This window comes from Lotus japonicus, chromosome 2, assembly GCF_012489685.1.
Source record: "Lotus japonicus ecotype B-129 chromosome 2, LjGifu_v1.2".
NCBI classification, from domain to species: Eukaryota; Viridiplantae; Streptophyta; class Magnoliopsida; order Fabales; family Fabaceae; genus Lotus; species Lotus japonicus.
The window spans coordinates 17,712,935-17,739,740 of NC_080042.1; the positions used below are offsets into that span (position 1 = coordinate 17,712,935).

The 26,806-nt window shown below is 37.8% G+C and overlaps 2 protein-coding genes across 5 annotated transcripts; both read left to right on the plus strand.

Annotated features, from left to right (window-relative positions):
- Positions 1–2,000: 2,000 nt before the first annotated feature.
- On the plus strand, positions 2,001–17,178 carry LOC130737714 (probable UDP-3-O-acyl-N-acetylglucosamine deacetylase 1, mitochondrial). Its single transcript, XM_057589540.1, has 8 exons — positions 2,001–2,334; positions 3,236–3,336; positions 3,470–3,778; positions 5,427–5,633; positions 6,672–6,773; positions 13,046–13,110; positions 16,073–16,217; positions 16,496–17,178. The coding sequence occupies exons 2-8, from the start codon at positions 3,286–3,288 to the stop codon at positions 16,547–16,549; spliced, it is 933 nt and encodes a 310-aa protein (XP_057445523.1). The 5' UTR covers positions 2,001–2,334; positions 3,236–3,285; the 3' UTR covers positions 16,550–17,178.
- An 830-nt stretch (positions 17,179–18,008) lies between these two features.
- Positions 18,009–25,496, plus strand: LOC130737715 (uncharacterized). 4 transcript variants are annotated; one of them, XM_057589544.1, is made up of 9 exons: positions 18,013–18,852; positions 19,033–19,198; positions 19,757–20,109; positions 20,377–20,448; positions 22,825–22,928; positions 23,013–23,088; positions 24,367–24,443; positions 24,543–24,998; positions 25,087–25,496. In XM_057589544.1, the coding sequence occupies exons 2-8, from the start codon at positions 19,170–19,172 to the stop codon at positions 24,936–24,938; spliced, it is 1,107 nt and encodes a 368-aa protein (XP_057445527.1). In that variant the 5' UTR covers positions 18,013–18,852; positions 19,033–19,169; the 3' UTR covers positions 24,939–24,998; positions 25,087–25,496. The 4 variants fall into 4 exon arrangements, with proteins under 4 accessions (XP_057445528.1, XP_057445524.1, XP_057445526.1 ...); XM_057589541.1 differs by having other exon boundaries at positions 18,011–18,852; positions 24,367–24,998; XM_057589543.1 differs by having other exon boundaries at positions 18,011–18,316; positions 24,367–24,998.
- Positions 25,497–26,806: the final 1,310 nt, after the last annotated feature.

Genomic DNA, 26,806 nt, shown 5'->3' on the forward strand with positions numbered 1-26,806 from the left:
TAATAAAAAACTACTTGCCTGAATAGGCGCAGTAAAAACTATAGCTTGAAGAAGCTAGGGATAAACTACTTGCATAGAGAGCCAGAGACAAACTAGTTAGTGGACGTAGCTCAAGGTTTGAGTGAACCAATATAAAATTTTCTTGTTTGATTTTCTCTTTCCCTTATCTTCGTCATTTAATTTTGTACACTAGCAAATAATTAAATTTAATTTATAAAGAGTTCATTCCTTGCCTTAAGAGCAATCTATCCGCTACTATACTCTAAAGGTTGCATTTTGTGCTGAACCAGTCCAACATTTGTTGAACTTTAGAAAAAGCTCTTTGTTGATTCTAATATTCAACACATGTTGATCTAAATAGAAAAAGATATGAAAAATTATTAAGGGTTCAAAAAGAATTTTACAAGCACAATTCATCACCTTCTTGAGTTTATTTCACAATTTACTCTTATGTTTATTTAACAGCTTATTCTTGCCTTCAAACTTGGACATGAGAGGAGTTACTCGCAATGAGAGAGCGCCGCAAACAAAGGACCAAAGAGGATAATATAAAGTGAGAGAGACATAGAAGAGACAAGACAAAAAGATGTTATGTTAAAAATCAATGCTCCCAAGAAATTCCAGAAGAATTATGATGTTTTGTTCACATATTAACGCCACGTTTGGAAAAACAGCTTAATTAAGCGCTTATGGTCATAAGTGATCATAATGGCTTATGACATAAACGCTTATTCATAAGCTATTTTAAAAAGTTTATTGAAATAAATTGAAAATAAGCTATATCTAAGCATAAGCTTTTTTTCATAAGCTATCATTAGTAGCTTATGAAAATAAGCTCAAAACAGCTTATGGTAGGTCATAAGCTGTTTGCATAAACTCTCTCAAACACTTGTACAAACGCTTATGTTATCAGATAAACTCAAATAAACTATCCCAAACGGGACCTAAATACAACTCAACTTGTGAAATATAAGAAGAGAAGAAAGAGAAAGCGAGACAGACACGAAGAGAATGTGGGAGAAAATGTGAAGAGAATGTGAAGAAATGATAAAGACACGGAAAGACTTGGAGGAATTTATTATGGTCATCTAAAAACTTGTGTAAGGTTACACCCATGCTATTTTGACCTGCAGTAGCAAGTTTAACAGGTTTTTAAAAAAAAATCAAAAAACAAATAAATTAGTAAATTAGTTAATGAAGATTAGGTTAATTAGTGAATAAATTATCCTCCTCCTTCCTCAACCCATCATCTTCTCCCACCCCATCAGAAACCCAGCACCACCGATTATCCTCCTCCTTGCTTGGGTGAGCTTCATCATTCTTCTCCTTCCCCTTTGTCACCGTTATTTTCTTCCTTTGGTTCTCCCCTACACCGATTAGTGCTTTACTGGTTTGGGGTTTTTCTTGATGGGTCTTTGAGCTTGATTCCTGGAAGAAGCAAAAACAGGTTCTGCAATGTCCTGACGAAGATGAAGCAGAGACCCAATATGGTCAAAGCTGTCATCTTTACCCAAAACCCACATGGGCGTTTTGCCGTTGATTTCAGAATTAGCACTCATCTTCTTCTTTCTCAGATCCAACACCCCCACTCTCTGGTGAGCACTATCTTCCTCATATTTCAACCACTCTCATCCATCCCACTTCTCTCATTGGAAGAAGTCTCAAATCTGTGCAAAAAGCTCCAAGCTTTCACCTTTTTCTCTTCTTCCATTGGGCTATTGTGTTCGATCGTGTTGGTGGTGGCTCGATCTTGGTGGGTTAAGGTTGGGGGTCGCTGGATCATGGTGGGGTTAGGGTGCCTCGATCTGGATTGTGAACACCACCACTGTTCACTGGTTGTTTTCTGGAAGTTTTGCTGTTTTCTAGAAGTTGGATTTCAGGGTTGAGATGCTGCTATCTGGAAGTTGAAATATTGTGTTTTGGTGGTTTTCTCAGGGTGGGGGTTGGTTTTTGGTATTTTGGGGGTACTGGGGGTGGGTTGCGGTGGGGTTCTGCGGGTGGGTTCCGATTGGGGTGGGGTGGTTCAGATTGGGTTCTGGACTTCTCGGTTCTGGGGGTGGGGGTGGTTCCGGTTGGGTTCTGGGGATGAGGTTGGGTTGCTTCTGCAGATCTGGGGATGAGGTCTTGAAACAAAAAATACAAAAAGTAAACTCTTCCCCAGAACTTGATTCTCACCCTCAACAATTGAAGGGCATTTTGGTGTGATTTCATCCTAGTTTTGTAGTGGGTTCAACCGATTCACATTGGAATGGAAGCTATCGATTGTTGGTCCCAATGGCATAAACAGATGAGGATGATATTGCTTCAGTGTTGTGCAAATTTGGGGAGTTAAAGGTTGATGATCCTTGCACATCCGTTATTCTGGGCTTCACCCAAATTCATAGTTACTAGCAGTTTCAATTAAATTGGGTTCATGCTTTTATGTTCATGGTTATTTAAGAATAACAATTTATTTTTTTGATCTGTTGGAAAAGAAAGCAGCAAATTTTTTTTCAAGACATGTCGTGTATGTGTTTCGTCAATCAGATAGAACGAAAACAAGATTATCTTTGTTATGTTCATTTAGGTTATATGCTACTTATAAGCTGCTATGTGATTTACACATGAACTGGGTTCAGATCTGTCAACGATTTCTTGATCCAACTTATTTTTTTCAAAATCTGGAGATGGAGGGGAAGGGTTTTGCAGAGATGGTGGGGATAGGTTTTGGGGTTTGGATCTGGTGAAGAAGGGAGAGAGAAGAGTAACAGATTAAGGAAAAACACATTTTGAAAATATTTATTAAAGATAAATGTTTAATTAAGAAAATATGAATTTTGATTTTTTTTTAAAACCTGTTATAGTGGGTCAAAAGTGGTTGGTGCAACCTTACACAAGTTTTTAGATGCCCATAATAAATTTTTCCGAAAGAATGAGTAAAAATATGATGAAAGAGAAAATAAATCTTGTAATGTGTGAATTGAGGATGGTACTCAGGGTTTGGAGGCTATCCTCACCTCAGATGTTGCCTCAGATGTTGCTTCTTTTTTTTAATTACAAAGACCTTTTATCTCAGAAAAAAAAAAAAAAAACTTAGGGGTAATTTTCCGATGAAGAAAATGAAAATTTAGGGGTGTGGTCAAAGTACTGTCCAAACTAATTTAACAAAAAAGAATTACATCCATTTAATTGAGCCGAAATCACTCAAAGCCAGCACAATAATCACAATCAAGAACCTAATTAAATTAAATTACAGGAATCTCCTGAATTAAGCCGGAGCTCCATTTGAAGCCAGGGCAACCTCCAATGTCCGCCTTCAACGCTCTCAGATCGTCAAAACTCATCTCGTGGAAACCAGTTCGCACTCTCTCTTTTCTTCTTCTTCTCTTTGGTTCTGAGAAAATTCAACTATTTAACAAACAAAACTCATTCAATTCTTTCAACACTCTCTTATTCCACTGAAGTGTAAACCGTTACGTTACTTGTGCAGACCGGAAGGCTTCAGCAAACCCTAGCACAATGCGTGGAGCGGAAGGGGAAGGGATTGCATTCGGGTGAAGTCTCGACGGTGAGATTGTGCCCTGGATTTGCAGGCCAAGGGAGGCACTTCGATTTCCGGTCCAATTTGATCCCGGCGTCGGTGGAGTTCGCGCAGGTTTCGCCTCTCTGCACCACTCTCTGTAAAGGCGGTTTCCGAGTTCGAACCGTGGAGCACTTGCTTTCTGCTCTGGAGGCTGCTGGTGTTGATAATTGCAGGATTGAGATTGAGACGGAGGATGATCAATGCTGCGATGCTGAGGTAATGTTGTTGAATTTTGTACACTTCACTTTGCTTAATAGAATTTAAATGAGAGATAATGAATAGCAATCAGAAAATAAGGTCGGAGAAAACTGTGTGAGAGAGAGAGCAAAAGGTGGGTGAAGATGAGCATACTCTTTTTGAGTTATGTGTTTAAATGTTTGTTTGGCTTACAGATCATACACACACTAGTAGAAAGTTTCAACAGAAAAACATGAATTCCAATAGAGCAAACTGGACAGAACTCCTAACTAAAGTTCATGTCATGTCAACTTGAATCCAAACATAGCCTAAATTCATCTCAATTAAAGTTCAATTATTTTAACTTAGTTCTTTTTAATCAATTTGAGTTGATTTACATTTACTAACAATAACAATGAACAAATTTAAGCATTCATCCATATTGTATCAAGTGGGTCTTTGTAATGTTTTATTATACTAGAACTCCTTACTGCAGTTTTGAACGACATATATAAAACAATGTACACTTATACAACTAATTGGATCTGTGTGTACTCTTAGAGGGAAGTTTGAACTTTTGTTCATTCCAGGCATGGGTTTAATGATGTGAAACAAAAAAGTATACAATACATCAGATGGACACAACCAAGAGCTATGTCACCTATTATTTCCCCTCGGGAGATGTATTTCATGTCAAAATCAAATAACTTTCATGGTAGTTTCAATTAGGCCTCATGTACAAGTGAAATTACATCACATTGGCATCAATTCGCAGTAATTGCCTCTTACTCATTAGTCTCATGTTGAATTTCAACTATGTTGCCAAAACTAACAATCTTCAAAGATCCAAATCTTGATTTTGGTGAAGTTTAGGTCCAGACCAAATATGTTAGTATGAGACAAAGACACAATTTCAACAGTACTAAATGCACGATTTCATATATAGCAAGAAAAGGCCCTTAGTAGTTCACCAAGCAGCCACTAAGCTTGGTGCTACTTGTGTTTGGTTCTGTAAGAATAATATAGTGTGTATTTTCATAAGTATTCTCCTTAGCTCTGCTTCATAAAGGTAAAGTCGGATTTTGTTGAAAACATTGGTAAACAAATTATCTTCCCCTCTCTTTCTGTTAGAACTGGTATCTACGATGAAAAGAGAACACAAATAGCAGTGAAGATTGCACAGGCAGAATCAACTGAATAGCTTTAGAGATAGTTTTATTATGAGAAGAACGAACGTTCTTGAGAAGAATTACACCTGGTATCTAATAACCTGCCTCCAAATCCTAATTCTCTCCAAAAACTGCCCAATAGAGGTACAGCCATGAGCCACCTCTATTTATACTTAACCCAAAAACCCTAATAAAACATAATAATAAAATATTAAACTAATGCTGACTAGATAATAAAAACATAATGCTGACTGGATAAATAAAGATAGAAAACCCAAGGCTGTTTGGCTGAGGCTTGCAGCCTGTTTGGCTAGCGCACAGCCTCTGATTCAGCGCTAGCTATGGCAGCGCTTGCTTCCCTATCACGACGCCTCCTATAGACCTTAGTGACAGGAGGTCTAGGCCAAATTCTATCACTTTCCTTCCCCTATATTTAGTTCTTGGAATCAATATTTCATATATCTACCAAAAAAAAAATCATATTAGAAAATTATTAGTATCCACAATTGCTCATACAGATTCCTATATTTGATGGGTCAGCAAAGGAATGGGTGGAAGCGGTGGAAGAAGTTGGTTTGAAGGTAGCAACTGATATTGATGGGAAAAGCTGTGATAAAATAGCTCCGCATGTGAAGGAACCAGTGTATGTTTGGAGGGATGATTCGTTCGTTGCTGCATTTCCTTCAGAAGTGGTTCAAATCACTTATGGCATCAGCTTTCCACAGGTAATGATAGATGGGCACGTTGAGTGGAGAATATTACCATATCCCTTTAAGACATTTCTTTGCATTTTCTGTTTTCTTTTGCGCACTATCCTCACGGGATGGCTAATAATGAAGCAAAAGGATTGTGTTCCATGGATTTGAGCATTGCCTCTGCTAATATGATTCTTATGATCTGAAGAATCTCTAGATTAGAATTTAGATTCAAGCTTTACAGAAATTGGTTGGTGGCCTGGTGTTTTGGTTGAAGTAGGCATATTTTAGTGAAAAGTTTTACTTGTTTTTCTGTTTCACTTTCGATCTTCATGTCTTGCGTAATTCTTTAATGATGAAAGAAGATATTTTACATGTCTTTCAAAGGTGTTATGTACTGATTCTTCTTGAGAAATAGACAAAAATCTTCAAGTGCTCCTGCTTTCTTACATTTGGTCGATGAAATTTTCATCTTTTCCCCTGTTTCTTATTGATGTGCTCTTGCTTTCTTACGTTTTGTTGCTTTCGTTTTTTCCCCATGTAACTTACAAGCCGTACGCATTGTTGAAAATAATTCATGTGTCTTAACCGAACAGTTTAAACTTTTAGAATAATTGGTTCATAACATGATATCATTTTTGTAGGAAAGTAAATGAAATAGGAAGAATATTATGTGTTAGAGTTTGTAATATTTTTGTAGCCTTGCGTTATTGGACTAATAACAATTGCAAAATTGTTTTCATCTTGATCAGTTGATCTCTTTTAAGAGGATGCCAAAATTTCCAGTTTTAGGCATTATTTAATGACGCTCTTTTGTTTTCTTCTTTTTATTTTATTTTTAAATAAGCTATGGTAACACTTTTTTGCACTAGGGGTTGAAGCACCAGATCATGGTTAGTTGCCCTTGCATATAATCAGCATTCGTAACTTGTTAAAAAAGAATGCTAGAAAACAAGTTTGCTAAATTTTTACATCCAAGGGAACTTGATATAGTAAGGTCGTAACTGCTAAAAGTCATTTGTTGAGGTTTAATGTTGAATAATGAGCAAATATACCTTCCTTTTGCAGGCACCCGCTATTGGCTGCCAGTGGTTTTCAACAACCCCTTTGGATAATGTGGTTTATTCAATGCAAATAGCTTTGTCAAGAACTTTCTGCATTTATGAGGAGGTTAACTTTTAAAGCTCTTCCATTTTTAGTCTATTTAAAACCAATTTAGATTTAAGATGTTGCCTGATGTGTTGAGTATTTGGTAGTAAGGGTTGAGACTTGAGATAGTGTGCAGATTTGTTGGACATATATTTTATTTGATGTCTAGTTTAATAAATGTATGTATCTTATGGTTTATGTGGACCATGGATGATATTGTGAATTTGTGATTACCAGTGATGACCAAGAGGTCATCTAGGCCCTAAAACAACACTTGTTTCAACACTTGGAATCTTGCAGATTGAGGACTTTGGGTTCTTTAAGTTACTTTATTAGGTGAGTTGGCTCAGTCTAAGTCTAGGATTGCTGTCTTACAGAGGAAGTATGCTCTCGACATTTTGGAGGAAATAGGTTTTATAGATTGCAAGCCAATTGACACCCCTGTGGATCCTAATGTTACGCACTAAGGGGTAATATAACAGAAATATTACCCACAGTTATCATGTTCTTTAATCATTACTAGTATAATTTATAAGTTAATGATAAACTCTGAAGAAAACTGAGAAGAATTGTATTGAAACTCACACTGAATCCAAGAAGATTCAGAGGAAACTCACAAACTACAGAAGAACCCACTGGTTATTCGAGAGACCAGACTCTCCACTCTTCCTAACAACTCAGAAGTGATTCTAACTACCCTGCTAACTACCCTTTATAGTAGGTAGTTGTCAGTTACAAGGGACTAACAGAATAACAGAATCCTAACCCCCCATGAAGTCAGTTAGAGTCAGTTACAGGGTTATTATCCCCTGCTACTCCCCTCTTTCTCCTAACATAGACCTTCTTGACTAAGGGTCTATACTTATCAATACCGCCCCCTATGAATTTCACCTTGTCCTCAAGGTGGAAATCAGGAAAGACTTCCTGAATCTTGGCAGCCAATTCCCAACTGGTTTCACAAGCAGGTAAGTTTTCCCATTGAATCAGCACTTCGACTTGACCAGCAGCATCCTCCCGCATGTCCAGCACAGCCTCAGGGACAGCTAGGAGTTGTTGTTCCTCAGATAGTGTCTCAGGAAGTGGTTGAGGCACAAACCTGTCAAATAACCACTTTATCCTAAAAGCTTAAGCTATTGGGTAAGGATCACTTTAATGGTTTTATATTATATTCTAACACGTCCCCTCACGCAAGAGCCCTTTGGACTTGAAGCGTGGATTACTGCACAGGCCCACCTACCATGTGCTTAATTAAATTCCACTTTTTAATTAGAAAGTGAGGGGAGCAAGGATCGAACTCTAGACCTCTCGGTCATAGAGGCTCTGATACCATGTCAAATAACCACTTTATCCTAAAAGCTTAAGCTATTGGGTAAGGATCACTTTAATGGTTTTATATTATATTCTAACACGTTCCCTCACGCAAGAGCCCTTTGGACTTGAAGCGTGGATTACTGCACAACTTGACAGCTTTCTTGAGCAAAGAAGAATGAAAAACAGGGTGGATCCTACTATGCTGTGGCAAATCCAACTTGTAAGCCACCTGCCCAATTTTCTCCAGGATCTGATAAGGTCCATAAAAGCGAGGACTGAGCTTCTCATTCACCCGGCGAGCCAAAGATTTTCTCCTATAGGGCTGCAACTTCAAGAACACCTGATCCCCCACCTCAAAAACCACCTCTCTACGATGCTTGTTAGCTGCTTGGCTCATGAGATCCTGGGATTTCAACAAATTAGCCCGCAGATCAGCCAATAATTCATCCCTGGCAAGGGTAAGTTTGTGGACCTCCTCCATATTAGAAGGTATGGAAGAACCCTGCAAAAGAGAAGGTGGATCTTGCCCATATAAAGCCTTGTATGGGGTCATCTTACTAGAGACATTGTAATTGGTATTGAACCAATATTCAGCCTAGGGCAAACAAGAGACCCATTGCTTAGGCCTGGACCCTGTCAAACACCGCAAATAAGCCTGGAGACACCGATTTACAACTTCAGTTTGCCCATCAGATTGAGGATGGTAGGCAGAGCTATACTTCAACTGAGTCCCCGCAGCTCTGAACAAAGCCTTCCAGAAGCTACTAAGGAAAACAGAGTCCCTATCCGAGACTATGGAACTAGGGAAACCATGCAACCGGACTATCTCTTGCAGAAAGACAGCAGCTACATCACTGGCAGAATATGGGTGACTCAAGGGAATGAAGTGTGCATACTTGGTCAAGCGATCAACCACCACAAAGATGGTATCCTTCCCCTTAGATTTAGGCAGCCCCCCCAAAAAATCCATTGAAATGTCAGCCCAAACTTGAGTAGGGACAGGTAGAGGTTGCAGTAATCCAGATGGGGACAAAGTGTCATACTTGTTCCTCTGGCAGACCTCACAAGCAGCCACAAAATTCCTGATGTCTTGTCTCATTCCTTCCCAATAAACCACAGCTGCCAGTCTCTTATAAGTTCTAAAGAACCCGGAATGGCCTCCCACCAAGGAAGAATGAAATTCCCTAAGTAAAATTGGTATCCTGGCAGATAGCTTAGGTAGCACCAACTTCTGTTTGTAATACAACTTCTGGTTAAGAAGCTGATACCCCTCATGAGAAGTAGAGTCCACCAACAAGTCCTGTATAATGGACAGCAACCTAGGATCTCTTTGCACTTCCTCTTGCCACTCCTCTAGGTCCTGGATATGCACCACTGAAATAGCTGAATAAGAGGCCCTCCTAGACAAAGCATCAGCAGCTGAATTATCATTGCCAGGCCTATATTGGACCTCAAAATCATAGCCAAATAATTTGGACACCCATTTGAACTGCTCCTCAGCCCATAACCGTTGGTCAGTGAGGAATTTAAGACTCTTTTGGTCTGTCCTGATGATGAAGTGACTGCCTAAAAGGTAGTGCCTCCACCTCTGAACAGCCCTCACCACAGCCATCAATTCCCGCTCATAAACAGATTTTCGCTGTCCTTGGTCTGACAAAGTGGAGCTCCAAAAAGCCAAAGGCCTGCCCTCTTGTAAAAGGACTGCCCCCAGACCTGTACTGGAAGCATCAGTCTCGATAACAAAGGTCTTGGAAAAATCAGGGACTGCCAAGGCTGGAAGATCAGTCATGGCATGTTTGAGCTGATCAAAAGCAAGTTGTGCCTCCTTACTCCACACAAAACCATTCTTCTTGAGCAGCAAAGTCAGTGGCCTAGCAATTTTCCCATAGCCTCGCACAAATCGTCTATAGTAACCGGTGAGACCCAAAAACCCCCTCAACCCCTTGACATCTTTTGGTACAGGCCAACACCACATAGCCTCAAGCTTCTTAGGGTCAGCCGCCACTGCACCATGAGATATAATATGGCCCAGGTATTCTAATTTCTCTTGGCCAAACAAACACTTTTTCTGATTCAGTTTCAACCCATTCTGGAACAGCAACTCAAAGACTTGTCCCAATTGAATTATGTGGTCTTCCATAGACAAGCTATAGACCAAAATATCATCAAAAAAGACCAAAACAAATTTCCTTAGTAAAGGCTTCAAAACCTCATTCATCAAGGCTTGGAAAGTGGATGGAGCATTAGTGAGCCCAAAAGGCATCACTAAAAACTCATAGTGGCCCTCATGGGTCCGGAAAGCTGTCTTCTCTATATCACAAGCTCTCATTCTAATTTGATGGTACCCCGATTTAAGGTCTAGCTTAGAAAAAACCTTAGCCTCTCCTAATTCATCTAGTAACTCATCAATAATGGGGATGGGAAATTTATTGGGAATGGTAATCTTATTCAAAGCCCTGTAATCAATGCAAAATCGCCAGCTACCATCTTTTTTCTTTACTAAAATAACTGGACTAGAAAATGGGCTAATACTAGGCCTGATAATTCCAGCAACTAACATCTCCTTGACCAATTTCTCTATTTCAGATTTTTGGTAGTGGGGATACCTGTATGGTCGAATATTTGGTATGGTAGCTCCCTCTTGCAGGTGAATGGCATGATCTTGCACTCTACTAGGGGGTAAGTCCTGTATGGCAGTGAATAACTCAGTATAATTCTTCATCAACCCCTGCAACTGCCCTGGAACAGCCACGAGCTCTTCCTGAACTTCAACCAGCTGCTGAAATTCCACCCAAAATCCCTCAGCTTGTTGCTGCAGAGCTTTGACCAAGGAAGATAAAGAAGCTGTCTTCCTAATGAGACCAGGTTCACCTCTCAGCAAAACCTTCTTACTTCCCACTTTAAACCTCAAGGTTAACTCCTCAAAATTGGCTTTTATGTCCCCCAAACTTGCCAACCATTCCAATCCTAGGACCACATCCACACCCCCCAAATTAAAGAGAAATAACTCCTGTGTAATTGGAATGCCCTGAATGCTCAGCTGAACATCTGTGCACTTGCCTTGGCATTTCACCTTATGCCCATCACCAACCTCCACCGTGTAGGAAGGAGTTTCTGCCACTGGTAATTTCAAAGAGTTCACCAGATCCTGTGAAATGAAATTGTGTGTGGCACCACAATCCACCAAAACAATGACCTTATGCTGCCCCAACTCTCCCCACACCTTCAAAGACCTTCGAGAAGTAAAACCAGCTATGCTCTTGAGAGATAACTGGAACAATTGTGGCTCAACGTGGTCTGTGTCCGCTTCAAGATTTTCCTCCTGTTCTGGATCCTCAACCTCCCCTTCACCCAACAACATCACTCGTAGTTGCTTGTTCTTGCAAACATGGTTTGGGCCAAACTTTTCCTCACACCTGAAACACTCCCCTTTCCTAATCTTCTCTTGCATCTCTGCCTCAGATAACCTACGAAAACCAGTAGGTCTCACCCTTGGTAAACCTCTGTCCCCTGAACCAGTCCCAACTGCAGGCGCTGGATTGCTCACTGCAGCTGTTGAATTCGCAGGTCGCAACGGATTCCTCTGCCCCGTGTCCATCACCACTGATCTAGACGGAGGAAGGCTCCGAAAATTAGAGCCCGTTCTTCCCCCCCAACCACCAGTTCCTGCCCTCTGAACCGCACTGTTCTTCTGCTCCACCATTAACGCTTTTTTGACCAACTCTGTCAGATTCTTTGGTTCATAAAGCTTCACTTCTGCCGCTAATTCCTCCTTCAATCCGTTTAGAAAAACCTCTCTCAGGTGATCTTCTTCCACACCTTTCATCATTCCAGCAAATCTCTCGAATTGCTCCACGAATTCCGCGACGCTGCCACTCTGTTTCAGCGCTAGCAACGCTGCAAATAGACTCTGCGAAACAGAGGACTGAAACCTCTCCAAGATCGCACGCTTGAACTGCTCCCAAGACGCATGCAGGTGACAAGGTTCCCACCATTGATACCAGCTTAACGCTCTTCCATCCAAAGCTACAACCACCGCTTGTAGCTTCTCTTCCTCCATCGCTCCCTTGATACGAAAGTACCTTTCCAGTTTGTTGACCCATCCAAACGCGTCTTCGCTTCCATCATAGACTGGAATCTCCATTTTACGCCAGCGATTCGCACCTTGCGTCGCCGTCTCCGCCTCCGGCGCCGGTGCCGTAGCCGCCTCTGGCGTCGTGCGCGTCATCTCCACCTCCTCACGGTTGTGCGACAATCCTTCCAATCGCACTTCCAATTGCCTCAGTCGCTCCTCATTTCCTGCTCGATTTGCATCACGGTTCCTTCGATCTTCCTCACGATCCCGATCCAAACGATCCAGAACCTCCAAGATCCGCTCCATGTTGCGCTCCACACTCTCGATTCTTGCCTCCATTCTGCTCTTGACCATAGAAATTCGATACCACAGCTCCTGGATGGAGCTCTGATACCAATGATAAACTCTGAAGAAAACTGAGAAGAATTGTATTGAAACTCACACTGAATCCAAGAAGATTCAGAGGAAACTCACAAACTACAGAAGAACCCACTGGTTATTCGAGAGACCAGACTCTCCACTCTTCCTAACAACTCAGAAGTGATTCTAACTACCCTGCTAACTACCCTTTATAGTAGGTAGTTGTCAGTTACAAGGGACTAACAGAATAACAGAATCCTAACCCCCCATGAAGTCAGTTAGAGTCAGTTACAGGGTTATTATCCCCTGCTACTCCCCTCTTTCTCCTAACATAGACCTTCTTGACTAAGGGTCTATACTTATCAGTTAATAATCTGACCTACTGCATGGTGGTTGTCTAAATTCTTTATTGCATGTAGGTTAGGGTTACATACTAGAGACCCATATGCATGACTTGTCGATTACTTCTCAAACGTGAATGGTTCTCTTTAGTGAACTTAGTTGGTCAATCTTAACCCTGGATACCCTGCTTTAACATATCTCGCAGGTTGAGCAAATGCGCAGTGCTGGACTTATCAAAGGGGGTTCTCTAGAAAATGCTATCGTGTGCAGGTAAGTGCTTTGCTACTAGCATTTGCATTATAAGCGATAACTATTACTGATGCTCAGCTGTATGATAGCTAGTGAATGAATTTGATAGCTTGTGCATAAATACTTTGTTACAATTATGCATTATGCTCAGCTTTAAGTTAGCTAGTGGACAAATTTGATTTATATTGTACTAAAGCGGAGAAGTTTATGCAGCAATATTGATATGCTATAAATTTCAGGAAAATCTTGAAACTATTTACATAAAACACAGATTTAAGCATATATTTAGGTACTCGGTCACAGGAACCATAAATTTAGGAACTAGATTAGGCACTAAACGGAAAGCTGTTGCTATACATATCCCCCTATAGCAGGATTTTGAGAAAGGTCAGACCCATTGTGGGTCTATTATGGGGCAGCTTTACCTTACACCTTCTAGAGGTTGGTTTCACGTTTGAAAATATGATATTTATGGTTTTGTTATGATTGGAGTTCTTGTAGAAGTTATACTTAAGACGTAGTTTTATGAGACCTTTGCGAAATTATATATAAAGAATTTATCTCTTATTTGAGAGAATTAGATTAATTGGAATTTTCTGTTAGTTGACTTGTTCTCTAATCCTCTTTTCATATCCCAACACCAATACTTTATTCCTACTTTCCTCCTTTAAATAAGAATTGTAGAGCTGAGAATGATGTATTGGATAAGTAATCGTACGTGATAAGATCAAGAATGAATCTATTAGAGTGGAAATTGGAATGGCGTCTACAAGGAAACAACAAAGGTTGAATTTCACTTCAGATGGTTTGGACATGTTGATAGAAACCCTACTTAAAAGAGTTGATCAGGGAGGATTGCAAAAAATTAGAGGTGGAGGCATACCAAGAAATAAACCATTAAAAAAGATTCAAATAATATGACCTCTGAAGAATTGGTTTTGGATAGAACACAATGTCTACATAATAGGAAAGGGCTCGTCCTTCACTTGTAAGTATTAGAAATCGTGTTAGGCCTAACTCTACCCCAAAAGATATCATAGTGGTGAGGATTACTCTACCATATATAAGGACTTATTTAGACATATCTCTAGTCAATGTGAGACTTCTCAACACACCCCCTCATGCTCAGGATTTGACATCTAGAGTGTGGAATATGCAGGACTGGGCATCTGTGGTGGCTCATTTATGGGTGGCTCAATAAACAGATCTAGGATAGACTCTAATACCAAATTAGAATTCAGGTTAGGCTAACGCTACCCTAAATGTACCAACTATCTCATAAGCTTAAACTATTGATAACAAACATGTGAATGTTCTTATACGCTCTTTCACACAAGAGTCCATTGAGCTTGAAGCGTGGACAATGCACAGACCCACCTACCTTTTTCTGATATTCAATTTTTTTATTGGAATAATTGAGGGCAACAATGATCGAAATCTAGAATCTGGACCACTTTGTCATAGGTGCTCTGATACAATGTAATGATCCAACTATCTCAAAAGTTTAAGCTATTGAGTAATGGACACATGAATGGTTTTATATTATATTTCTAACTGTAAGTTAAAAATTTCTCCGCTAAACTTAAAACCCCAAAAATGTGGTCCTACCATTCAAGGGTATGATCGTGGTGTTAAATTGTAGTCTCAGTTGTGCTGCTTGGTAGTTGTGGCCAATGCCTACTTCAATTTCCTTCAAGTTCGCCATTCTGATATTTTGAACAAAGGCATTATGACCACAACAATGTTTCTTTGCAGTTTGTTTTTTTAAACCACAATGCAAAATGCAAGGTGAGTGAAATTCAGTATTGCAGTTATATCAAGCGATGTGATCCACAACTTCAAATCACAGTTAACGAATGTTACTGAAGTGGGCTATTAGTAGTTATGCAGGCTTGGTCTAGCCTAGTTTGTCTTTTTTCTAAAATCAAGTCCTGAGGAAGATTTGTTAGGGGACTCATCTCCTCCAAGACTGAAATAATCCTAACAAATTGTCCAAATGTTTGTTCAATAATTTTTTCACAGTTGCACAAATTTGAAGAAATACCAAGTAATGGAGAAAAGTTAGTCAAGAAACCAAAGAACTTGATCACTAGATCCAAGAAGATAGATCCAAGAAAATGATAAAACAAAAGAATAATTGACAAGCACAATGTTAACTAGATCTTTGACTCGGAGTCAAGTACTTCACGGCCACAAAGATCATCATGACTTCATTCAAGACCTAATCAATAAAGAGGACTTTAGAATTGTGCAAAACCGATGACTAAGTAGCTGATACTTTTAGAAGACAGGTTCTTTTTGAAGCATGCTTGTATATCTAGAACTTCCAGAACTAAAGGGTTTTGCTTGAAGTTAACAGTTGAAAGCTGAAACTTCTAGCGCATGAATTATTTTCCGAAACCTTTGTAGATAAGACCCTGTTGTACAAATGCATCCTTTGTCTTAAAGAATAAGGTCAGACCAGGTTTTCCTAATGTGGGTTTTCCCTCCTGAGCCAAATGGCAAGAATAATTAAATTATCCCAACCATATAAGCCAAGTAGTTTGCAAGAATATGCTAATGATTTAAGTGGAAATTCAAACACGGATGTAGTCAATTATATGCATGGTAACTTTTAAGATGAAGTTTTTTTTTTGATAGGAAAATGTTAGTTGTTAGAAATGTTAGTAAATTAGTCCCTCCTCCGGGTTCGAACCCGGGACCCTTCACCCTCATCCCACCCAACCCTTATGTCCCTAGCTCTTACCACATGAGCTATAGATTTTAATCTGCAGATTGGTCTGGAGTACACATGAAACTTTGATTCAGTAACGTGCTAACTAAATGAATTATCTTGGTACAAAGATGCAAACTGTGTGGATAGTTTTCTATTGGATCTTGTGATACTTGAGAAAGTTACGCATTGGTTATGCTCATTGCCTATTATTCCTCTATGTCATTGTATAGTTATTAATTAGTACTGTACTACTGTTTTTATCTGCAGTGCGAGTAAAGGTTGGTTGAATCCGCCTCTGCATTTCAGTGATGAACCATGTCGTCACAAGATCTTAGATCTTATTGGTGATCTCTCCCTGTTTGGTCAATTTGGTAATCAAGGACTCCCTGTGGCTCACATCGTAGCTTATAAGGCATGTTCCTTTCGATCTCTGTTGCTCCCTACATCAGATATTTTTACTTGTCTATTTCATTTCTTCTGTATCAAAATGCTGATCCTGTACTTTGTGCAATCCAATTTATCCAATCCCACTCCTTGTTAAAATATTTAAAGTGACTGTTTCAATCCTCATTCAAAAGCTGTGTTCTTCAATCATGTTCTCAGATTTGGATTATGCCCAAGAGTCCAAGCTGCATCTGCAATGAGTATGATTTTAAAGTTTAATGCAACTTATTTTTATGCTTGATCCAGGGTGGCCATGCATTGCATGCTGATTTGGCACGCCGCCTTATGGGAATGATGTGAAAGGTCAGGCATCTTGCCACTGATAATGAAGAAGCTATTGCAGTTGTTGGTGAATTTGTTGAAGATGTTCAACCTGATGCTTGAGCTTCATTGCAGCTGAAGTGGCTGTGAAGAGATGCTGAAATGCGTGTAAACATCTCATACCATTAGTCTGTCTCTCTGAGAATCATTAAGACATGAAGGAGGTTGAAGCCCTCCTCTAGTTTTTTCTGCATCCAAAGTTTCAACTTTGGAAATGAAAGAATCTAAAGCAAAAGAGGTTGCAAAAGAAGGCCATACAATTTCCTGTTTTTCGGTTGATCCTATCACTGTTTTTCGGTTTCAATGGGGTCTCTTCCTGGTGCTTTAAACGTTATGGGGTGTTTGATTGGGGTGTTTTTAGAGGTTTTTGCTGTAGGTGTTGGGTTTTTGTCAGCTCTATGATGACATGGATGGTTACTGTACCCTTGTTGAGAGGGATTATTTCTCAACGTTATCCTTATATATATATATATATATATATATATATATTTTGCTTTCGAAAAAGAAAAGGCCATACAATTTCCTGTCACTTATGCATCCATTACATTTGATGAATTAATTATTGTACTAATCAAATTAAGCTTAAATAAATTCAGTCCATCATTTTAGCTTCAGATTTGATTTTAGTCCCTATCATTTATCTTTTATGGTTTTTGTCTTTGTTTTATCAAACTCTTTATCATCAAATGATTTTGGTTTTAGTCCCCGCCATTAATATTTCACTGTTAACTGGTAACAGGAGACCACGTCACCACTGCTACATATACATAATAATCCTACATGGCCTTTCCAAGTTATATCTTATTGCCAGATATCATAAAGAAAAACTCACCTAGGCCACACAACGCCACTGAGCCAAATTCACTACTTTGAGTATTGATTTTAATGATGATGATGTCAATATTGTTGAGTGTGACAACGAAGGAAAGAGTTTTTTTTTATAAGCAACAAAGGAAAGAGTGTCCGTTTAAATGCAGGAGACCATGGCCAATTGGCCATTGACCCGGAATTTTATCATCGTTATGAAGGATGTCATGACAAGACTTTCAGTGAAGAAGGAGATGATGCACAATGGGTAGATAAGCGAGCATATGAGTTCATTGCAAAACTCTATCAACAAATGAAGCTGTATCTCCATATTTCTCTTCTACAATACAATGAAACACTAGGAGGAGAGACACAAACTGAACATGCACTTAACACATTTTAAGACACAAGATGAACACATGCACCAACAGTACCTTACTAGTTTCTACGTAACGATAACTAGATATCATGGCCTAATACGCATCTACATCTACATCTACTTAATGGGGAGTTTGGAAAGCACTATTCATAAGAGAACTTCCAATCTTGGCCATTCAATTCAGTTTCTGATCTAATGGTTGATTTTCATTCCTCACCTAACCACAGTACCACACCTTCCATCATTCACGTTTCCCCTCATTCATAACCATACGCTACCAGCCTACCACCAACTCCACTCCCATCATTCGTCTGAGGTGAAAGGAGGAAGAAGCAAAGGCAAGCTTGCATCAACAAAAGCATAAATAAGAGGCAAGCTTGCATCAACAACCATGAATCCTTCTCCACCACTGCAGTAAACCCCAGAGGTCAGAACAAAGCTCCTCCACCGTCCTCACTTTCGGTCGCTCCGCCGCCGTATCTCCGGTCACCGCTCGCCGTGCAATCTCTGCCCAGCCACCAATCGCTTCGCCCCATAGCTCCGACATGCCTCTATTGTTGGTTGTTCATCTCCCCTTTCTTTAATCGCTCCTTCTCTCTCACTCTGTTTCGTAATCTCCCATTCTCTCTCTGTTTCTGAATCACTCCTCTCTCTCATTCTCGATTTTTCGAATCTGGGTAAGGAAAAGGGTAGAGGCGGCGGTTGTGATAAGGGTTTGGGGCTGAGGTATTGATTTGGGGTTAAGAAAGGGTGAAGGGTTCCATGGTTGAGGGAGAAGGAGGTGTGGCGGCTGTGTGTTTTGGGTGGGAAGGAGAAGGTTGAGTAAGTGGTGGTGGCACTATTCAGAAGAGAATTTTTTTTGTCTGTGTTCCAATTATTTTTTTTCCAATTTTTCGAGCCTAGCTATAGGTCATCTTTTTTTTTTTTGGTTTATCACTTGTCCTTTCGGAAGAAGAGAGGATGATGGAAGATGATGGAAGAGAATAGCAAGAGTGTGAGAAGAGATGATGATGGAAGGGGAAGTACAATTTTTGTCACCCACCCTAGATATGTCAGACAGACAGTGTTCCTTTTCTTTCTCACTTCTAACACCTAGGTAACTTGCCTTGTATTCTACTTGACTATACTATGTGTATGCATCATGTTTGATTGTACTTGTCTTTCAAGAGTAACATTTATGTTATTGATTATTTTTCTGTAAATCTTGAATGAGATTATTCTTTAACATTTACTTATAGTTAAGTAAATCGTTGACCTTGACCCTATCCTTTTGCAGTTACATTCACACTCCTATTACTTCAGGACGAAAACAAGTTCCCAAGTTGATGCAGGCTTGAGTCTTCTGTTGCACTGAGTAGAGTGTTTTCTGCAAAGCTTACTTGTTCTCTCACTGAATGCAGAAGTAGTTTGATCATGAATGCAAAGGGGCATAAATTTGTGAGGTTCGGTTCCTCAATCCTGGTGTTGCTTTGCTACACATATTGATAATTTTTTCTTTTTGTACTCTTTGGACAGAAACTTAGAACCTCATGTCACGTGTTGCCTCTATGGCTCTATCTGTAATTTAATACATTGCTTCTGCTTCAGTTATTTACTTCCTCCATTCAGAAAAGGCTCATCTTATTGACATGTTTTGAAAAATTAACAAAGTTGTCTTAAAAGCTGCAATGACCTATGACAGATTGCTGCCAAATTTTGCAATTGGTTATTCAATTTACAATGCTGCAACTATAGTTAAAGGGGTAATACTCATATATTTATAAGATAAATATTATGCTTACTTGCTTAGTGTTTGCTTAGATACCAGTTGAACGATCTTTATCTCAATACATAAGAAGAATTTGGTTCACTTTTGGCCTCAAAGTGAGTACTAACGTCCATTTGCAATGGTGTTAATAGATATCCAATTAGTTATGATGTTTATAATTGTTGAAAAAACTAATTGATGCTAACGTATATACCTGACATACTTAACTAAGTTTATATCTCTCACAATCCAGGTTTGGGGACTGGAAATCAGAGTCATCTTTTAGTATAGAGCAGGAAGGTTCTGTAAACAATGGATATCACAAGAGAAAAGGCATACCGAGTGTAAGTGCTATTTTGAAGAGTATTGGAAGAAGACTCGAGAGTGGAACAGAGAAAGTGAAAAGCTTGAGAAGACATTCTGCTGCTGTCCATCCTTTAAGTGATGGAAAGACAAAAAAGCCGACTTCTGGGTGCAATATTCTTGATCCTCAAGGGTCAATGCTTCAGAAATGGAATAAAATATTTGTAATCACATGTGTGATGGCAGTTTCTGTGGATCCGCTGTTCTTTTACATTCCAGTGATTGTTGGTAAAAACAAGAGTGGTAATGGTGGAAGCTGCTTATCTCTTTGCTCTTATCTGACATGTTAAGTTATGCATGAACAGTTGTGAAGGGATAATCCCATTGAGCATAAAAGTCCTTAAAAGATTTTTTTAGTAAGAACAGGATGATCAGGACTTCAGAAGCTAAATATTACATTCTCATTTAATAGCAGAAAACCCAGAGAATATTACAAATAAAAATAAATAAGCTAAATAGAGCTTCCAGTTCCTCTATACTTCTCATTCCAAATATATATTTGATCTGCAGGTATGAAGACATTCTTCTATCCCTGTGGAACATTTTCAAAGATTGCTACTATTGCAAAAAACAGACCCATATGTAAGTTAGTTATAATGTATTCTGTTAGCATTAAAGTGACGAGTCTATATATAGTGTTTCTTGCAAACAAAGGCAGAATTTATGTAAATCAAGTTGATATTGATATTAACATCATACTATCCCTTAGATTTGGTAGCCAATACTTATTCAATTGACAGAAATTGAAATTTTGCTTAATTTCTATTAAATGATAAACTTATGAATCAGTGGTGCATTAAATGCTTTAGTTTTCTGTTTCATTCTAACTGGCCTAATTTTCTATTAGTATAGTGCTTTCGTGCTGTTCCTACTGTTTGGTTATTTGGAATGGCTCGTGGTGGGCTTGTGAAATTCAGATTGGGGTATAGGCACTTTGGAATGACATTTAGTGGTGTTGGAGCTTGTTTGTATTTGAAGTTGCAAGTATATGTAATTCTCTGGTCTGTGTGTACTGTTTTCCTGGTTTTTCTGGTTTGGCTTCTTTTTTCTGGTTTCTTTTTTCTCTTATTTCTCCTCTCTTTTTCTATTAAGGGTTGGAGTACCCCTTGTACTCCCTTTTAATGCAATGTTTGGCTTATCAAAAAAAAAATTACTAAATTTATTGCTTTGAATTTAATGAGCCTACCCAATATTAGTACTATCTTTGTGCTTTGAAAGATAGTCAAATATTATTACTAAATTAATCAATCTTTTTAGATGACCTTACCTACATTGTCCAAAAAAATTTACTTAGTTGTGTGGTCAATTTTCTTCATTTCATGATGACAACTCCTATTGTCAAGATTGCCTATCTGTGAAGAGAAATCCGTTGCTTTTTTTTTTTTTTTTTCTAAACATACATTAACTTACATTTTAGATGAAGATTTCTAAATATAAACACACTATAGCTAGGTGAAACAAGATTGGTTTGAACCAAAGTTCCTCTCACTCTAATCTATTCTTGAATATCTCCCAGCCTTGACACTGTGTATGTTTCTCTTCTATTTGGTCTTATAGCATGTTTTTTCCTTCAACTTCCAGATCAATTCTTTATTTATGCAAAAATATTATAGATTATTATATTTTGTCAAGTATCAACAAAAATATTATAGTTTAGTTTTTTTGATGAAAACAAGTGTTATTTATTTCTTGCTGGTGTTAAATCAGTATATTTTGTTAGTAGCTACACATTGATTTGGTTGGAACTATCTCAAAAGATCAAAGTTTGAATATTTTGGATCTCTACACGGCATGGCCTCTCCTTTTAGAGGTTTGATCTATTATTTATTTGTGTTATTTAAGTATTACTTAGTCCCATTCCTTTCTTTATATGTTCCTATATCTGCAATTAAGTTTTTAACCTGTGATTTTTTAGTAACTTCATTTTGCTCACTGTTAATTTATTTCATACTAATCTTTTAATTCCTTTTTTTTTTTGTGCTGATCGTATCTAAGAATGATCGATTTTTTTTCTTTCTATATTTACCTATTTAACATCTTAGACTCCAATTTTCTATAGTAGTTGTTTAAACATATTTGTTAATTGCACTAATTGTGTGCTCCCCTGTTTATTTTGACTAATTTGTAGATATTACCAATGAAATTCATTACTCAAGTTGTGTACAAGGGAATAATAGTAGTAGTATAATTTTTTTCTGAATATTTCTTTTTCAATTTTTAATTGATTATTTGTTAACTAAATTTGGTTAATTTTAAAAATTTATGAGTTGTTAATATTTTGCATACTATGAACAGGTTCAAATGAGAGCAGGGGCAAAAGGATATGTATTGTTTCTTAATCACATTCAGTAGTTCCACATATGGGTTGGGGATGGGGATGGGTTGGGGTGGGGAGGTCCAGGGTTCAATCTTTAGAGGGTGTAATTTATCTTTCCGATGTACCAAAGAAAAGACTTATAATTTCAACCTTTGTACATTTCTAACAAAAACTATAACATTGTCATTGTATTGAAGTTATATTGAAAAAAAAATGTAAAACACATTTGTATACATATTAAAGTTCATAATCGGTTTATTGTCATCTATTTGTCGGCTAAGCCACATTTGTTACGTTATTCATATGTGAGTTAATTTATTCAATTTAATAAACTAAATAAATAAATATGATTAATCGTAGAATTGCTCGTCCGTGCTCTTCATTATCTTCATGACTAATATAGAATATATAATTTACACATTACATAACTCAAGACAAACAGTTATGACTGTCATGATATTGAGAACTTTACTCTTAGGATCAGTTCCCAAGTACTGCAAATACGGAACTGTAATGACGTAACAAATTCATTTAATGCTGAAAACTTATTTTCATATTTTGTTGTGTTCTCTTGCTGGTTTTAATGGCTAGATCATTGAATCCCCTTCGTTCCATATGCATTGGGATCGATCCTAAAAAAGATACTTGGAGAGTGAAGGTTCGGGTTCTTCGTGTTTGGGATATGTTTCCAGTTGGTGAACCCTCAAAACCTTACGCTATCCATGTTGTGCTTATTGATGTAGAGGTTGTATAACATTACTGTCATTTGTTTGAAGTTAGTCATGTTATAGTTTCTACATGTATATGACGCTTAATTTCTGTTTTACAGGGTGTGAAAATTGAGGGCATCATTAAGAAAGCCTTTTTGCCCAATTGTTTGCGTTCTGGCGTCGCCATTCTGATAGGTACGCCAAGGAACAACCTTTTTTGTTGGTTTTATGTTATTAATCAATTTATTGCTTACACTGAAGTAATATTCTTCCTTAACCCTAATTTGTATGCTGCATGTTCAAAGTAAAATTGCATGTGTATTTGATGTTGAGGTGTTGATTCGCTGTAGATTTTGCATGTTAAAATTGGCATAGGCTTTATGTTTCTGAACCAAAGTCAGGATCAGATATGTTTCAAATTCAGTCTTTGATGTGTAGCATTTTGAAATTGTGGTTAGATTGTTAGTTTATCTGTATAATTAATTTTCCATTTGATTTCGTGAATTGCTTGATTTTTGACAGTTTCGTATGATGGAAGTGTTTAAACTGAATTAGTTACTAATTCGAACTATTTTTGACAGTTGGACTGCCCTACCCATTCAAAGATTGTGTGGTATATTGTGATGTGTGGAAGTGTCTTTAGTTCATGAAAAACTCTTTTTTGATAGGCAGAATGACACAGAAGGTAGAGCAAAGAGGGATGGAAATTTTATGATATGTGATAATGAATAGCTTAATTAGATTATGTTCTCTATTACAGAGTTAGGAGATGGAGTTACTTTTTGTATCAGTTTTAAGATCTTATTTTGTAGCTTTGTTACGAACCTGTTGGTCACATTACACAGAATACAAAAATGAAACCACTCAAAATGGTTGAGGCCAATGTATAAAAGATTATTTATTTGGTTGTTTTTGTAAACACTGGTGGTAGATGGAATTTATAGATCTGGCATGTTTCTTAATTGCTATCTTAAAGGAATACTATCATGCGTGCGTGTGTATAGAGTAAGAAGAGATAAAATTTACCTCTATTACCTCTTCTCATTCACCTACACATTCACATGATGTACTCTTTCTATTCATTAGTTTCTAACTTAACAGATATTTAATGGAGCTATTGGTCTAATTAATCACAAGCAATCTTTTGTAGTTTAGTTATTATTGAAGAAATTTGAATATTTGGACATGTTGCCGTGTCCATTAACCAAAGTGAATAATTTGTTGTTCTACCTATTAGTGATTTAGTTGTAGCTTCATTAATTGTACTCACCTAATGCTTGATATGGAGATTTTCTCATATAATGTTAGGACTTAGGACTTGATATCGTATTTGGGCTGTGATTCTCCAATATTTCCCACTTGATCTATTTGAGTTTTGAAATTGGATTTATCTCTTATGTTATAGTTAATATTTGACCCTTATTCCATTTTTCTATCTTACATTTAGAGGTTGTCATCGGTTTTTTTGTGTAGTTACTATGCATCAGTACACCTTAAGAAGTTCTAAGTCTAAGCAACAGATTTTTGCCAGAGTATTTCATCCGGAGGAGGTAACTATGAAATTTGTTTTTTATGTTTGGAGTGAGATGAAAATATTGGACACTGATCATATTTTTTTCTTTTTATGTTTATTTTTGTGGAATATTCAGGTGTATATTTTTGTACCAAGACAATTCTTGAATGATTTTGAAGAAAGTCTCTCTAAATATGTTGAATTAGTGGATCCTGTAGGGAATAAATTCTGTGTTAGCTTTTATTTTGATCGTGATGAACCAAGATTTGGTGCTAATATTTCAGAGTTACGAACTGTGCACCAAATACAGGGAAGTGTGATAATTTGTTTTATTTATCTTGGTGATAGTAGATTTGACATCCAAATTAGTGATCTGAACTTGTTTGAGATTGAGTATAGGAAAAGAACTGCTCATGTTGCAGCTAATGTTGCAAGTTCAAGTCATCTGAATTTTCATGAAGTAGATGGTTCGGTTATAAATTTAATTAGTGATGATGATTCTGAGAATGAAGTTGAAGATATTGTGAATTAGGAGATGTTAATTTGGTCAGTTGATCTCACTGCTGATCTCATTATTCCCCGTCATCATCTGGTTCGTTTTCTTTTTTTGGAATTTTGTGATTTAATTTTTAGTATTACTATTTTTTCTTTACTTATGCAGTGAAATTAAAATTTTGCAGATTATTCCTGATTATATTCAGGAAAAGGTTTTCAACGACATGAGTCCAGAAATCAATGTACTTCTTCCAGATGGTTCTTGGACTAGATGAGAAATCGTCTGGTACTCACTTAGTGAGGGGATAAGTGAATCTGGGAGTATGGGTGCCATTTTTGGGCGGTGATATGAGTTCTATAAGGAAACATTTTTCAGACTTGGAAATTCCGTTGCAAGACACAAGATGCAGCTATGGAAAATGGTTCTTCTCAATTTTTACAGAGTTGCTGTTTTGACGGAGTAATTTAACATCAAAAGTTACATCTTTTTGTTCTTTTTTTGTACTACATAATATAACATGATGTGGTTGTAAACATCACTTGAACGGTGCTACTTTATTTGTTCACTGTGAATGGTTGTTTATTTTGTCTATAACTATATCATTTTTTTTTACCTTAGGTTTGATTCTCTCTATTTTCATGGGTAATTTAAGACACTATATTTTTGTCATCTATCCATGAAGAGCTAAATACTATTCCTTGATTAACATAGTCAACAAGGACTTTTATTGTATTTTCTGCTATTGAATCTATATACATTTTTTTAAATTAAAACGAGTTTGTTTTATATTTCAGATTAATAATTATATAATCATTTTAAATAATTAAATGTTTATGTATTATCTAATATACACTAAAGTTAAAAAATAATTAAATATCACCTATCTTTTCATAGTTGCAAACATTATTAATATTAATTACCATAGGTATGTAAATAAATCTATTTATTTTATAAATTATTGAATTAAAAATTATAACTCATAGAATCGCTCGTCCGTGCATCGCACGGCAACGGGCTATAATCCTAGTAATACATTATCTGGGCTTGCTTTGATGCCAAGCGATTTACATGTTCAATGACAATGTGCACGTGCGACCGATTCTGCATGATAAAAAATTAAAACTTCAATAGATGAAAGGAAATCTACATCTTTTCCTTATCATTGTCCGCCTCGTCAATTTTACTAACCAAGGAAAGTGTTGAAGCAATGATGATGTCAGAGGTAAGGCTAAGCATCGGTTGGAATCAGACTCATTTTGATCCAACTGATCAAAACCAAGCTGGACTAATATTCCAATTTTCGAACGTGAATATTTCCAGGTATGTCATGGCTAATTAACGTTGGGTGGCGGTTTGTTCGGCTGGGTTATTGCGGATTGGGCCCAAAGCTGGACTGGGTCATTTTTTTAGTTTTTTATACATGTAAACTGAGCAAACCGCCAATAATAAACATCCACAAACTATTAAAGTCAAGTCACATCAATTGGAAGAAAAAAACTTGTCTGCTAGGGTTTGAAGAAAAGCTAGCCGCCACCCCCCTTGGGGCTCCTCCCCCTTTGGGGGGCTCCTCCTCCTCCATGGAGGTTTCTCCTGCTCTTTGTAGGTAGTTTTCTCCCATAGTAGGTGGGTTCCCTTCCACAGTAGGTGGATTTGCTACCCAATAAGTGGGTTGTTTTCTCTTTTAGCTTATTTTCCGTTTTATGTTACCGTCCTCTCCGCCTACCTCCACTCACCGGCCACCGCCGTCACTTGCAGCCTTGTTCCTCTACCGCCGTTTTTGTGTCTCTACCGCCGCCTATGACTCCACCGGTTTCTCCGCCGCTGTCATCTCCATCTGTTGTTGCTTTGTTCTGAAGACGACAATCGCTTCTGTTTTTCACCCCTGTTTTGCTTCTTCTTGTTGT